Source organism: Empidonax traillii, unplaced genomic scaffold, assembly GCF_003031625.1.
Source record: "Empidonax traillii isolate 1590-97213 ecotype Southwest subspecies unplaced genomic scaffold, ASM303162v1 scaffold201:size1909950, whole genome shotgun sequence".
In the NCBI taxonomy this organism is placed as follows: domain Eukaryota; kingdom Metazoa; phylum Chordata; class Aves; order Passeriformes; family Tyrannidae; genus Empidonax; species Empidonax traillii.
In genome coordinates this window covers 543,403-557,632 of record NW_020955394.1, presented here as the reverse complement: position 1 = coordinate 557,632, position 14,230 = coordinate 543,403, and the positions used below count along the sequence as shown (strand labels likewise).

At 42.2% G+C, this 14,230-nt stretch overlaps 1 protein-coding gene across 1 annotated transcript in view; it reads right to left on the bottom strand.

Moving 5' to 3' along the window:
- Window positions 1-14,230, bottom strand: part of LOC114059051 (cell surface hyaluronidase-like) — a 47,172-nt gene that overhangs the window by 9,692 nt on the left and 23,250 nt on the right. Inside the window, 1 exon segment of the mRNA XM_027887047.1 lies at window positions 10,513-10,721. Coding sequence (XP_027742848.1) covers window positions 10,513-10,721 — 209 coding nt within the window.

Genomic DNA, 14,230 nt, shown 5'->3' with positions numbered 1-14,230 from the left:
TTCCATCCGGAGCTGCTGTGGGAGAGGGAACCAGCATCCAGCAGACATTTCACCGGGGGCACAGATTCAGGAATTAGAAAGTAATCTCCGACTTGAACCAGAGCCACAGTCTAAAGAGACCTGCTTCCTCCACTTTACAGTGAAGTTTATTATTATGTTTTCCATTAAAATCTCCCTCTCTGTGGCTCTTTTTTCAGTGTCAGTTTAGAATAACTAAGGGTAAAGTTAAATCACCTTTAAACTCTTGTTTACCCCAATTTTGACATGCACGTTTATAAAAAAATTGCCCCTGTGGCTTTCCTTCATCCTGTGATTCCCACTGTCACCCTCTTGCAGAGAAAAAACAGCTCCAAATTAGAAACCTTTGGTACAAGACTTAGAGCCAAAGATGCAGCTACAGTGCAATTCAGGTACTGATGGGAAGGATCTTCCACAAAAGATCCCAACATCCTTTCCTGTCTGTGAGATGCACTTGTGCTGTGCAAAGCAGAAAGCCACAAGAAGTTTACACTTAAAAAGAAAAACTGAATACCGAGATAATTAGCTTTTTTTTTTCCTCCTTCCTCCCCTCTGAAGTGGCTCAGCCTGTAACACCAGGACTCCTGAACCAGTACCGTGGTTTGCTTTCCTTATGTCACCAAAACCATCCAGGATTTAAATGTATTTTTTTAACTTTCTGGGTAAAATATGAGAATATAAATTTGGCTTAGAGAAAAACAAACACCACCTTCATTGTCTGTCTCTGCATCCTACACGCTTCCGTTTCTCCAAAGGCTTCCCTGAAGTGACCTGCCATCCATCCCTGACTGCAGAGCAATAAACAGGGGGAAACCACTTCAATTTGGTGAAATCTGGGAATCTGCATGCCTAGACCTCTGCTTTACACATGGAGAGCAATAAAGCAAAGCTATTTCACCCTTGTTCTGTTTTTTTCATTAAAACAAGACAAAGCTATCTACAGGATTGAAGAGGGGACAGGCTGTTCTAGGATAATAAATCAAAGCCACACAAAGACCCATCAGCTTAAGCCAGATACTGCCCTCTAGATTTTAACCAACTCCAGCTGTGTCATAACACAGGACAGCTTGAAAATGGATATATTTTCAGATGATCTGGTCTCTGACTAGAGGAAATGAAAGAAATGTACCAAAGCCATATCTGTGTAATATTTTTAGGATGGAGTCCTAAACATTTGGCTGTTTCATAAGGGTGATTTGCGTTGCGTTAGCACATTTCATCCCCTGAAGTCACCAAAAAGAGCTGGTCACTCCCCCAGATGCTGGGAACCAGCATTGGTGCTGTGCTACACTGACTGCCACCTCCCCAGGGAATGAGAAAGGCATTAGAAAACTACACTGGAGGGTGAAAGTGGGAAAAAAAGGCATGAAAAACCCACAGCTGTGACTGTCTTGAGTTGCCGGGCCATTTGGGAATAGGAGTGCTACAGTTGAGTATGCACATGAGCAGGCTGAGTGAAGTCCTGAAATAAATTACACCAGGATCGGAAAGATCAAACAAAAAGCACCTACTTTGGAATTTGTGGAGGAAGAGATGGAAATCAGTACATTCCCACAACAAAGGGCTTGGGAGAAGATGTGAGAAGAGAAGGCATTAGAAGTTATCCTCTGTCTAAATATAGGAAGGAATATGACGGTTGTTTTCTCTCTAATTTAGCAGTATTATAACAGCTTCCTATTTAGTTCTGCACTTCAGTTCTGTTTCTTCAGCTTGTACAAAACCCACCATAAAGCCTCCAAAATGCCTGGCTGTGTGGCTGAGCTGGGCTCCAGCACCTCCAGGAAATCAAAGCAAGAGATGTCAGCACAGCTGCTGTCGCTGTGCACATCATAGTCCCTGTGACTCTACCTTTGAGCTGGGCACTGGATGGGGGTGAGGGAGATGCCATTGCCAAAACTGAGGGAGAAATGCAGCCTCAGGCAAAGCAGTAATCAGGCGTGAGGCATCCTGGACATTTAGTCCAAAGTAAAACAGATGTGCATGTATCTCCCTCAGCCACTGCACTGGCCACCAAGGACCTACTGGCTGGTCTGAAGCACAGGAAACCTTCCTCTTTTTCAAGGTGGTCAATAACCTTGGTCAAAAACGTGGTCAAAACAAGGTGAGTTCTGTTTTATTTCTCTGCTTCAGCCTCTTGTTTCTGTATTATTTACCAGCTGCTACTCTGGGGTGAATATTTGTAGGCAGAATAAGAAAAATCTGAACCAGCCTAGCTGCTCGCAGTACCAGCACATGAGCTGTGAATGTCACAGGTGCCCAGAGGCTTGGGGACACACACTGCACTGGCAAGGAATGAAAGCACTGAATTCATAACAGATCCCAAATTATGAATTCAAAGTAATTTCAGAGCTCTGCCTGAAGGCTGGGGGAGCGTATGTAGCATTAGGTGCTCTTATGCTTAAAGACCAACACAAACAAAGGGGGAAACCTCACTTAAACACAAGGGTAGAAGTCAGACTTGATAAACAAAATGCCAATGTAGCAATACAGAGGACTTTTTTTTTTTTTTTGGGGGGGGGTGTCTTCAACTGTCATTCTTAGGAATTTCTTGTAAGAGAAACAAACTGAAATATATTCTCAGGTAGAATGTCTGACTTTCCAGTTTAAATGAAGGTCATATTAAAATGTGTAGAAAACTAACTTGAGCTATTTAACATATTTGCACCCCAAAGCTAAATGATTGTGTCATCAAGCTTTTTAAGTGAAAAAGTTAATTTCATTTTATAAATAAGTAACATTCTTCTTTCTTTTTTGCATTCTTGTTCTAAATCCAACATTTTTCTTTGTGTTTTGCTAAAAAAGAAAAAAAAAGGCATTTGAAGGAGAAAAACTATATATACACTAGCAAAAAGAGTTTAGTAGGTCCTAACAGTTTCAAACATCACTTGGAAAATCTTTGAGAATCTGCTGACACCGGCATGTATAAAACCTGACACTTCTGCTCCTCTGTCACTGTCATTCAACAATCCCCACAGTGCACTTCAGGCATTTTTACCAATGTCTTTAGCCTGCTTATTTTCTTTTGGAAATGGCTCTCTCTTTTTCAACAGGATATTGGCATTTGCAGTTCTGGCTCTTTCAGGTGAAGCAGAAAAACATCAGACAAAGTGTTAAAAAAGTATTTGTATGTTTGGGCAATGAGCAGGCTTCCTGGGATAAGCAAAAGCATAAAAAGGACAAGGGAAAGGCAAAAAAGCAGACAAGAGGTTTCCTGTTCTTGGACATGTGGTAGATACAGATCTGCACGTACACACATACATACCTCATTTACAACCCTCAGAACATCCCCCCCAGTTCAACCCCAAACTCTCAAAAGCAAAGACACTCAGAGAAACATGATCAAACAGGCAAAGGAGGGGAGACCTTTGTCAGTGGTGGGATGTAAAGTGAGTCATGTAACTTGGAGATGAGATTTGGCTGGAGTAAACACAGGGAAAGGGCATGTCTGCAGCTCTTACTGCCTGTGAGAGGATAAATAACACTTGTTCAACACTGTGAGCAATTCACAGCACTGGCTGCATCGGATGGAGTGTGAGTCCTGGGCAAATGGGTATCATCTAGGGCTGGGGTTTCTGGTTATGCTGGATGTCAACCCTGGCTGCATTTTAGCAAAGGGAACCTCTACACTGATGAATATTATTCTAGAAAACAGCCCCACCATGTTTACTGACTTGTTGTGTGACGTAGCTGATGACCATGGAAGTGCACGGTCCAAATCCTGATCTCAATGATGAAAATCTGGGGTAAGCTAATGAGGGAAGGCCATAGATTACAACTAAAAATTACTTTTTTTTTTTTTCCTTGGGCTTGAAAAAACAAGAGAGTTCTATCCAGTGAGTCAGTCTCCCCCAACTGTTATTACTCCTATTTAAAAACAAGCCCTCTGACATTTTGTCATCTACGTGAGCTGAACTTTCAAAGGGAGGGGGAGAACCAGGAATTTAAAACTTCCCTGTTCACAATATGGGAACAAAGCAGAAATCCTCACATACTCCTTTGATGAGTTTGTCTCTCACAAGCTGAACTTTAAACTTCAAAGGACAAAAAGAAAGCATAGCCACCATAGCCACCATTCAGCCTCCAACCCCTCCCAAGAGTAAATCAGAGGAGGTCAATGCTCCTTGCTTGCAGTCAGGATACAGCTGGTTTTTCCCTCAAAACATTTCTCCTAACCTGAACTTCGAGTCAAGTCCATTAAACACACCCCAAACCCCCTATGATGACAAACTTGGCTATTGGGTGAACATCCAGCCAATTTTTTTAGGGCCTTGTTGTTAAGGATAGACTCTTCTGGACTGTTGCAGGGATAGTAACAAGTCAGGTATGTGTTTAGCTAACTAGATTTCTGTGTATTGAGATTTAAATGCCTTTCCTAAATGTTGCTATTTAGGAAATGCCATTAAAAATATAATATCTTAATATAAATTAAATTTTTTTGGTTTATCCACACGTCTCCTTGGGCAAAAAGAATGATTTTTGCTTTTGTGAAGCTCAACAAATTACAGGAGGGATCCTGCCCTGAGGTACAGTTCTGCTGATCCTCATGAAACCAGGGTCTGACTCAGACAGCATTTGGTTTGCAGATAAATGTACTCAAGCAAAAATAAAAACTTCCTGCATTTAAATACAGTACATTATCTTTTCATCTTTTTTTCCCACCCTACATGTTTTCATGGAAGAATCACATCCCAATTCAATTTCTGTCTTTTATGTCTTCCCAAGTACGCTAGCACTGACTATTGCATACTTTGTATTTTCACTGCTATGCCTGTGAGAGGCCCCTTCAGGACCCCCAAGTTCCAATCCATGGGCCATGAGAAAGGTGCAGATGAGGAAAAACCCTCAGGTTTCCTGTGCCGGGTTTCAAAGGGACAAGCAGCCTGGTTTGCCACGGCCAGCTGGGGCCTGTCTGATGCTCAGATTGCTCTAATTCATGCTGTAAAATGACCAGCTCAGGAAGGACATGTCTCCTTGTTAATCCTGACCGCAGAGGACAGAGAGCAGCAAGGGAGCAGATGGGGAGGCAAAGACATTTGTGGCTTTAGGATCGCTCGAACACAACATCAGCACTTGCTTCTGCCCAACTCTACTAAATGGTGCAATCTGCAACCTGGCATTCTGGCAAATGTTTTAGCTTCTTTCCAATTAAAAAAAAAATACCCTGTGGCTTTCATCCATGGATTGATCTGTGGTTAATTTAGGAGATTTAAATAAACAGAAGGGAATTTAAATATATCTGCTGACTTCTGTGTTGTGCGGGTGATTAACTTTGAATTATAGATGTTATCAGGAGGAGGAGGAGGCTATGAAACCCAAGTAGCACTTTACTTATTATTATTGGAAATAGTGCTGGTGTTACTTGTATTCCATCCAGATCTGGGGGATCTGGGTCAGAACTCACACATGTACAAGAACAAGAAAGCATTCACAGCCTTAAACAATTAGCTCCACTTTGAAATACCAGTTATGCCTTCCAGTGGATTTATCAATCTGGGAAGCAAGAGGAAAAGCTCATTTCAAGCTAATCTGAAAAAGAAACAATTTGGGAAATATCCCTAAACTGGGCAAGACTGCAATGAGCACATTCTAGCCTTGTCTTGTTATCTTTGTTTTTCTCCATACCTTATCACCACTAAGGAATTTAATCACAAAAATGACAAGTAGCTGAAAGTATGAATCAGAATGGCATTGAATAATAAGCCATAGGAAAAAATCCTACCTACACAACCTTGGCAAATACAAACATAATGAGTCCCCCAGAGTCTCAGGGCAGACTTGGGCTGCATAAGTTTCCTTGACCTGAAATCTCCACCTTTGGATGGGTTGCAGCATCCTGGAGGCTTTGTACCACTCCAGGTCAAAAGGGTCCAGTATTTTTAATGAAAAATTTAGACACAAGCCCATTCTGGTCTCTTGAATTTTCAGACAATTAAGATTATTCACTGGTGAATAAGATAACAAGCCCAAGCACAGGCCTTCAGCCTAGCAAGTACAGGAGTTCAGCACTGAACCTGTGCCCATTCCTGCACAAACACCACAGCAAAGGAAAGGCTGAACATGTGCCTGGGCACACACATGAACATCTGCCCTTTTTCTTGTTGTTGAAAAGAAATCTGGGCCTTCCCTGCCTTTTTTACTTTTTAATTTTATTTTTTTAAGACTCTCACAAAGATCGAACTCCTGCATCAAGGCCGCAAAGGACACCAATATGATGAGCCTCACTGTGCCCCTCCAGGCAAAGCTCAGAGGGTACCTATGGAGAGAGCCTGGGAAATCCTGCTCAGCACTGTCCTTGGAGCCAGCATCTGGCAGGGTGCAGTACAAAGAAAAACCCCCTCTTGCAGGACTTTGACAATCCACCTACAAAACCCACCCTCTTTATCCTGTTAACTGCTCACATTTCCCTGAATTCTCCCTGTCAAACGACAGCAGAGAGCCCTAACAGGGGAAAAACCCTTCCCTCTGAGCCTTAGCAGACCAAGTGTAGAGGTATTTCCCTGTCCTTATTAAAAGCAAGGAATGGTTAATCTAGCTGCCACTGCTTTCAGGCCACTCCAACAAAATGACTTATTACACTATACCTCAGATATGTGCTTTGAGGAGATTTCATTCTTATCTTTGGATGTGCTGATAGCACAATGAAGCCTGGCTGACTTATGGAGGAGCCCTGAGCCTTTGATAATAGTATTTGCCTTTGCTTCTTTATGATTAGAAAATTTGCACAGGCACAAAGCCCGAGTCATTAAATTGAAGGACTTAATTTCTGACTCTGATTAATGTACGAAGTGCCAATCTTTGTACTGTTCTCCAGCATCTGAAAGAAGGCACTTACTTGCAACCAAATAATGTTTTCCATCCTGTCCTCCTGATTTACTAGCCTCTACCACATCTTGTAACAAGCTTAATGTTCTCTGTGGACCTCTGTTCTTCAGGATAATAATTTTGAGGAAAGCCCTTAACTTAGTCTTACAGATAGCTCTCATACTTCTGTGAAGCAGAAAAAACAACAACAACAACAACAAAATATCAAATGGAAAAGTACAAACAGCTCTGAGGGGACAGAGAAGGTGAAAACCACTCCAACAAAGAGACAAAACCCATGGCGAAGGGGTCTGAGGGTTCATGAAGGTTTTGCACACACTTTCTGCCCTGAAAAACACCCTCGACAGATCTGGACTGATTCTGGAGCACACTTCATTCCTAGTCATTAAAATTCCAGCCTCTGCTCTCCCTCTGTTCACTCGCCAAAACATTCAGATGTTACTTGCCTTGCACTGCCTCTTTCCAGAAGCATCAATACCCATCCACCTTCTCATCCTCACAGGGAGACTCCCAGCCATTAGACAGACAACCCTGTCCATAGCATAAGCAGGCATTTCTGCTGAGCCAGCAGTGCTCCCCAGCAGCCTGAAAACAGAGCCTGTGGGTCTCCACCGAGGCTTTATGTTTGCCCATCAAGCCAAGGAGAGACACAGCTACCCTGACAAATGCAAACCAGTCCATCTCTCACTGGGAGGGATGCTGGCAAGTGTCAAAAAGCCTCTTTGCACCACAGGGCTGAGCGTGGAGACACAGCAATTCCATTCGGTTTGGCCACATATTTTGATGGAAGCGAAGAAATTGAAGGATTACCCTAAATGTGGTTTGAATCAGTGCAAGGAAGACACAAGTACTGCAGCAAGATAGAAAGAAAGAAGATAGAAAGCACAAGAAAAAGATCTGCTGGGTGACTGCTCTGACTGGTGTCCTCCTCTGCTGAGCAAATCCACCGGAGCGGTGCCTCTGAACTCACTGGACAAGATCTGCAGCTCACAGCTGCCAATTCCAGCTGAGTCATGTGAATTCATCCCAACCAGCTCCTGCCCACCCCAGGAATCTGGGCGTTCCAGGCTTCCAACAGGCTGGCATGACTTCTATTGGGTCTTTCTACAGTGGCTCAGAGGCAGGGAAAGTGTTAATCACGCAAGTATTCAACTTTAGTGCTGTGCCTGACCTCCACAGAAATCCCAATCCTGGTACACATCTCCCTGTCAAATTCCTTATTTCCCCTCTGACCTTCCTTTAGCCAGCACAGAGCAAATCACTCCAGAAGCGTGAGGGCTGCCCAGCTGCAAAGGCAGCATCCCAGATATGGCCATCCATCATCTTACAATGACCAGATTGAAAATAGTTTAACTGTTCACTCAGGTTTTGTCTGAAAATATTAATCCTACAATATTACTATTAAAGTTTTAAGCATTATTTGGTTTTCATCATGTATTTGGCACAGATGTTATGATTTTAAGAGTTTGTTTTTGGGATATTATTCAATATTATGAATTTTAAAAGAACAAACAAAACATAAAGCCACTTGGGACAGGTAAAATAGTTTCCCTGATTTTCTATCTCTGATTACTCTGGGCTCCACAATCCAAGATTTCTTCTATTCCAGAAATAATTAGAACACAATGCTTAGTAAAAGCCGTACGTGGAACTGCTTAGACAGGCACTTGTTTTCCTCCAAACTCCTAAAGCCTCTTTTTTGCCTCAATTCCTTTACCCTTCCACAGGAATCTCTTTTCTCCATGTTTTTCCATGCAGTCTGGACATTTCACTGTTGCATCAGCCTGAAGTCTTACATTAGTGAGCATCCAGCATACTTGAGGTGTAGACAGAGCAGCCACACAATTCATTCCCAATTACTTCTTAGCAAGAAGCTCTAAATGAAATGAAGTGAAACTGTGGTTTTCCTTTGTTACAGTACACTTCTTGTTTATAATTCTTCAAAACAGATATCTTGCCAACTGTTTCTGGATCAGAAAACACTACAAACCTTTGCCCAGTTCAAATAACTGGTTTCAAACAAGACAAAGGGAATCACAACCACATTGTGGTTTTCAATAGTAAAATGTAGTTAAGTTGCTGCTTGAATAAGAGCTAAACTTCAGGCTGAGATTGACCAAAGACTCAGGGCTGCCTTCAAATTTAAATCTGTGTCTGAAGACTCTGGGCCAAAGCTTTGGCAAGTATGAATTGGCACAGTGACAGAGCAACCATCGGTTACTTGTCAGAAGATTTAGCCCTGTAATTGCAAGGAAATAGCTCACCATTTTAAGACAGATAATAATTGCAAAGCTCAGCTTGTCCATGAGTGACTAATGGGTTTTCCTCTTCCTTAAAGTGCACAAAGATATATTAATACAGAAAACACTGATTTGATTCTAATAATTCCCCTGTGACAGGAGTGTCCAAACACCAATCATCTAGAGACTCAGTCATGGCCCTACAGCTACTACATCTCTAAATCAAGAGGCCCAGCTGGCTGTCACTTGCTGGACTGGGCATGTATAATGAAGAAACATTGCCCTTCTCAGTGCATTCCAACAGTGCTTCATAGTGGGAACTAAGAACAGTATTTTCCCCCAGATTTTCTCAGCTCCAAGGTTCAGAGGAACCAAATAGAACTCAAGCTTTTGCCAAAACGATCCTACGCTAAAACCACAGCAGGGAGACTCTGCTGGAGGAGCAGCGGATGGGTGTGGGGTTTGGTGGATAATGCTGGAGGGACTTGGGAACCCTCCAGGTTCACCAGCAGTACGTGCTGCTTCAAGCCCTCAGTGCCTCTGCCTTCTTTCATTCCAACTGTCCAAAACCTGCTTTGGAAACCCGAGCCTCTGTTATGTGTAATCATGTAAGGTTTCATTTACAAACCTCTCTCTTACTGTGGCGTGTTTTTGCCAATAACCAAGGACTCACACAAACTGCAGAACCCAAGGTGATGGCCAGGCTTTCTTGTGCTGCTCATCCCTTGCAGCATCTCCTCTGTGCAGACCATGGCAATGCCTGTCCCTGCTAAGCTGACTGGGTTGCAGGACTCTCTCCTAACAGTGGTGCCAGTGCAAAGCACAAGTAATTTCACTGAAGTAAGAACAGTACTAAACCCCATAAGTTATGCAAAGTGAAACAGATTGCAAGGGACAAAAGTAGCATCTAAAATGGATATATCCTGTCTTTATATAATGTTAGAAGAAAACATGGGAAATAAAAACAGCGCAGCCTGCAATTTTGCTATGCTGAGATCGAACATTTTAAAACTTCAGCTAAAAAGAAACATTGATTCCAGTGCTATTTGGATTACAGAAGATGTAAAATTTTGAGCACATTCTGATATATTTCTGCACTTTATATATATATGGGAGATAAATTATGTGTGCAGCAACCAGTACAAACAAATGTACCAGAGCCAGAACTCTTCTGGAGGGATTTCAGGGACAGCAGGCCAGGACTTATTTGGATTCTATTTCAAAACTTTCTGGAAAGAGAAACATCTCTGCATATCAAAAAAAGCTGGAATAAAGTGAAAGCAGAAGCATCTCTCTGCATCAGTTAAGTGCCAACCTTTAACACCTTGCTTCCACACTCTCAGAAATTGCTGAGACCTTTGAAAGGTTACTTGTGAATAACCTGGAAAAATGATAAAGCTCCAGACCTTTGGAAAACAACACAGGACAGTACCTGTTGAAGTTGATGGGGTACAGGATAACATCCTCAGGTGCTCTGCCATCCCACTGGATGACATAATCCTGCTCGAGCATGACGACAGGCTGGTACTGCTGGTACGGTGCTCCTCTGTTCACACCCTGCAGTCTCACAGGATGGGAAGGGTAGGCTGCTCTGGCGATGGACAAGGTCAGGTTCTCAGGGCGTCTGGCCTGGATATAAAGCTGAGGGTGAAAGGAAAATGACAAACACATCCATTAAGCCAGCCAGGCACAGCCTTAACATGTGCATTTGATCATCGTTGCCTGTAAGTGGCTTTTGCCAATGAAGAGTTCAGAGCATTTGGAAAGTCACTGAAACGTTTCCAGTTCAAATAAAAAGGTAAACCAGAAATAGCATCTGCAGCCATCCGTGGGGACACTGTGAAGTGAGATATGAATTGTACAGTGCCATAAAAATGTTCACTATTCAAAATCTTTAGGGAGAAGGGTAATCACGGAAGTATAGCAGAGTAACTCCTTTTTATGAATTCAAATAACTGCACTTTAAAAACAGGCTTATTCCATTGAAAACACAGAAAACTGAAATTATTTCAATGGGCTTTGGATTAGGTCCAGGTATCTAATGGAATCCACATCTTCACTCTCAAGTAGCAGACTAGGCTGAAATTCTGGGGGCTAAAAATCAGTGATCTGACTATATGACCTTATAGACTAAATACCATATTCCACAGACTTCAGCAAAGCTCTTCTGCACACAGACCAACAGATGCCTCTGACCTGTATCTCAACTCTACAGAACAATTACAAAACCACACTCCAGCTGCATGCTTTTTCTGCCCTGCCATCACTCAAACGAAGGCCAGTTCATGTGGCAAACATTAGTTTTAAAACATTAGTTTTAAGGCTGACGCGTGATGTTCCCCTGCTTTCCGCCACGTGAAATTCCAGTGCAGAAGTGGGATGCACAGCTAGTCATACCAATCTGTCTCTGCACGCAGGGCTGTAGCAGGCAGCTTGTCATATTCCCTGAAGGGTTGCAGATGCACTGAGGACAGATGAGGACACCTATAATCCTGCTGCCTTCACTCTCCTACAGCATAGAATAAGGCTCTTTGCATCAGGAACTTAAAACATCCGACACAAAAATCCATGGTAGCTCAGGAATGTCTAAGCTTCCACATGAGCATGTGTACATCAAGATTATTTTTAAACTCCATTTGTGTCTTTGAGGTAGATCTAAATGGAGGCAGTAGTTTCTTATCAGATTTTAATTCCACAAGGATACAAGCGCAGCCAAGACTAGCAGAGAGATCACGACTCCATCTATCAGGGTACCTGCCTTGCAATGCACGGCCCTCACATCTCCACATCTGCTTCTCTTCCTCTTTTCTTCATAGACTGAAAGCTCTGCAAAACCAGACTATCTCTCACTGGTCTATCTGTGGGCTTATTTCAGCTGGGGACTCTGGTGAGTTCAGCTCCCAATTCCAGTTTCATACTCAGAAGGACTCTGTGATTGTGCCTGTTCCTGATGTGGAGTTTGAGCTCCTCAGGACCTCCAAAAGACAGGCCACCTTTGCCTACCCTTTTTCTCACCCCTGAATTCAGCAGCCTCATGGTGAATGTCCAAGTTAAAATCCCATCAGTATATTAATTTATCTGAATCAAAACAGCATTTTCTAACAAAGAACAGTTGGAATGAACTGACTACAAAATTAAATGGACCAATGATAGATTAAACCAAGAAAAGAAGGAGGTGCATTCAGTGATCTCCAAAGTTTCCAAAATTACAGACTGCCAAGAATAAAAGATTCCTATGTAGTTTAAGCTATTTGTGTAAGAGAAAAAAAAAAGACAGTGAGGTATGTGTGGCCTAAGCTGCTTGCTAGTATGGTTAATGAGTCCAAGGAAGGACAGCAGGAGTTTGCAGAATGCTTCAATAAGATGATGAGATGATGTCACAGATTTGTTGGTAACATTTTCCTCCAGAGGCCTGGGCACCAAGTCACAGGTCTGACGTTAAGGATAATGGTGACAGCTGTTTTGAGAATGAAATGTCAATTACTAGAACAAGTTAGTGTCACATATGTGTTATAGAAACATTTGTAAAATTACTTGGTCTCCTGCAATCACCATCAGTGGCCACTGAATGACTGCCTTCCAGAACTGCAAGCCACCAAGGATGGGATTTTCAGTCCCATTGGGATACAGTAGTTGATCTCATGGATTTTGCAAAACGTTTCTCACTAAAGGAGGTTGCAGCAGGTAAATACCATGATCAGTCAATCCAGATTCTGTGTGAAGAGACTGCTTTGCCTATAGGGAGTATCAGTAAGTCAGCAGGACTCAAATGAAAAATTCATCTACTTCTAGAATGAAAAATCCATCCTCCTTAGCAACATCTCCATGATTTTTGGTCGACTGCATCAAAATCTTTAAAAGAAAGTGGGTCGTAAAGAGACTTTACAATATAAGAAGTGGTGACAACTTAATGTAATAGAAAAAGAAGAGCTGGTTAAAATGTTATAAAATGTGAACCTTCTACTTGCCTGGATGGTTTAATGGACATAGTTGATATTTTAGCTGCTTAACACTTCATGCTAAAGAGATGTGTCAGATTTCCCTGTGCTTACATGGCAATTTTCCCGAGTAGATTGTGAAACTGAGAAGATAAGTTCTTTACAATTCACAGGAATCTGCTATTCAGTTGGATAGTGAGTATGGAGATAAGCAACATGCAAAGCACTGGAACTGACAGTCTTGGTTTCTGAGAAAAGGTTTTCTTGCTTTCTGGTTTCTTTACCCTTGCTTTTGTTCTGTGGTGCTGTCAGCTGTCAAGCTGGGGAGAAACACCTTAAAAATTAGAAGCTCAAAGCATATCTTCTCCCTTTCTGGTTGACTGACCATTAAAAAAAGGTTAATTTCTTAGGCAGAAACATTTTGTTGATGAAATTTCTAAGTAAATACTTTAAAAAATCTTTCTTGCAGAAAGAAAAAAGTGTAGTTTTCTTTCTCTAAGACATGCTAGGGTGTCACTGACATCAGGAAAACTACTTTGAGTTTCACTTGGTGTACATCAGAGACCAAAACTGGGCATCTTTGTCCAAAAAACAGACACCGTAAGCTGAAAACAGACACTGTCTCACAGGCTTTTCTTTCCTGCAGTCTGTGAGGTGCTGATAATCCTCGAGCACCACAGATACCCTGGGACTGTAGGGTTTCCCTGTGGCTAGAAAAGCACCACTCACTACCTCCTGCATCACTTGCTTGCTGTACATTTAGGAGCATCAGTACCAAAAGCAGCCACAGAGATTCCAAGTCCACAAAACCAGCTGTAACTTGGAGGTGCAGGATCAGTGCAATTGCAAACATTCACTGCAAGAACGGAGTTAACAAAAATGGAATCATTTCTGTTTCAGCCAACTGCAGTTTGGTAGTGACTAAGTGAACTGGTGCAAAATCAACAGCATTTACTGCGGTATTTTAAAATTTCAAGGCATCGATTTTTTGTTAATTCAAAGCTGACACTAATTTGGCCAAGTGGCAGTCTCTTATGACTGTCTAACACCTTTTTAAGCTTATAAAAGAAAATAGCAAATACTGCCAAAAACTCTGCTTATTTTAATAAAGAATAATACCAAAAAGGAGAATTTCCACAGGCTCCCCTCAGGAGTTGCTGTGAAGTCTGCAGGCAAGCAGTAAGTGCACAGCTTCAGCTGCCCAGTGGGAGC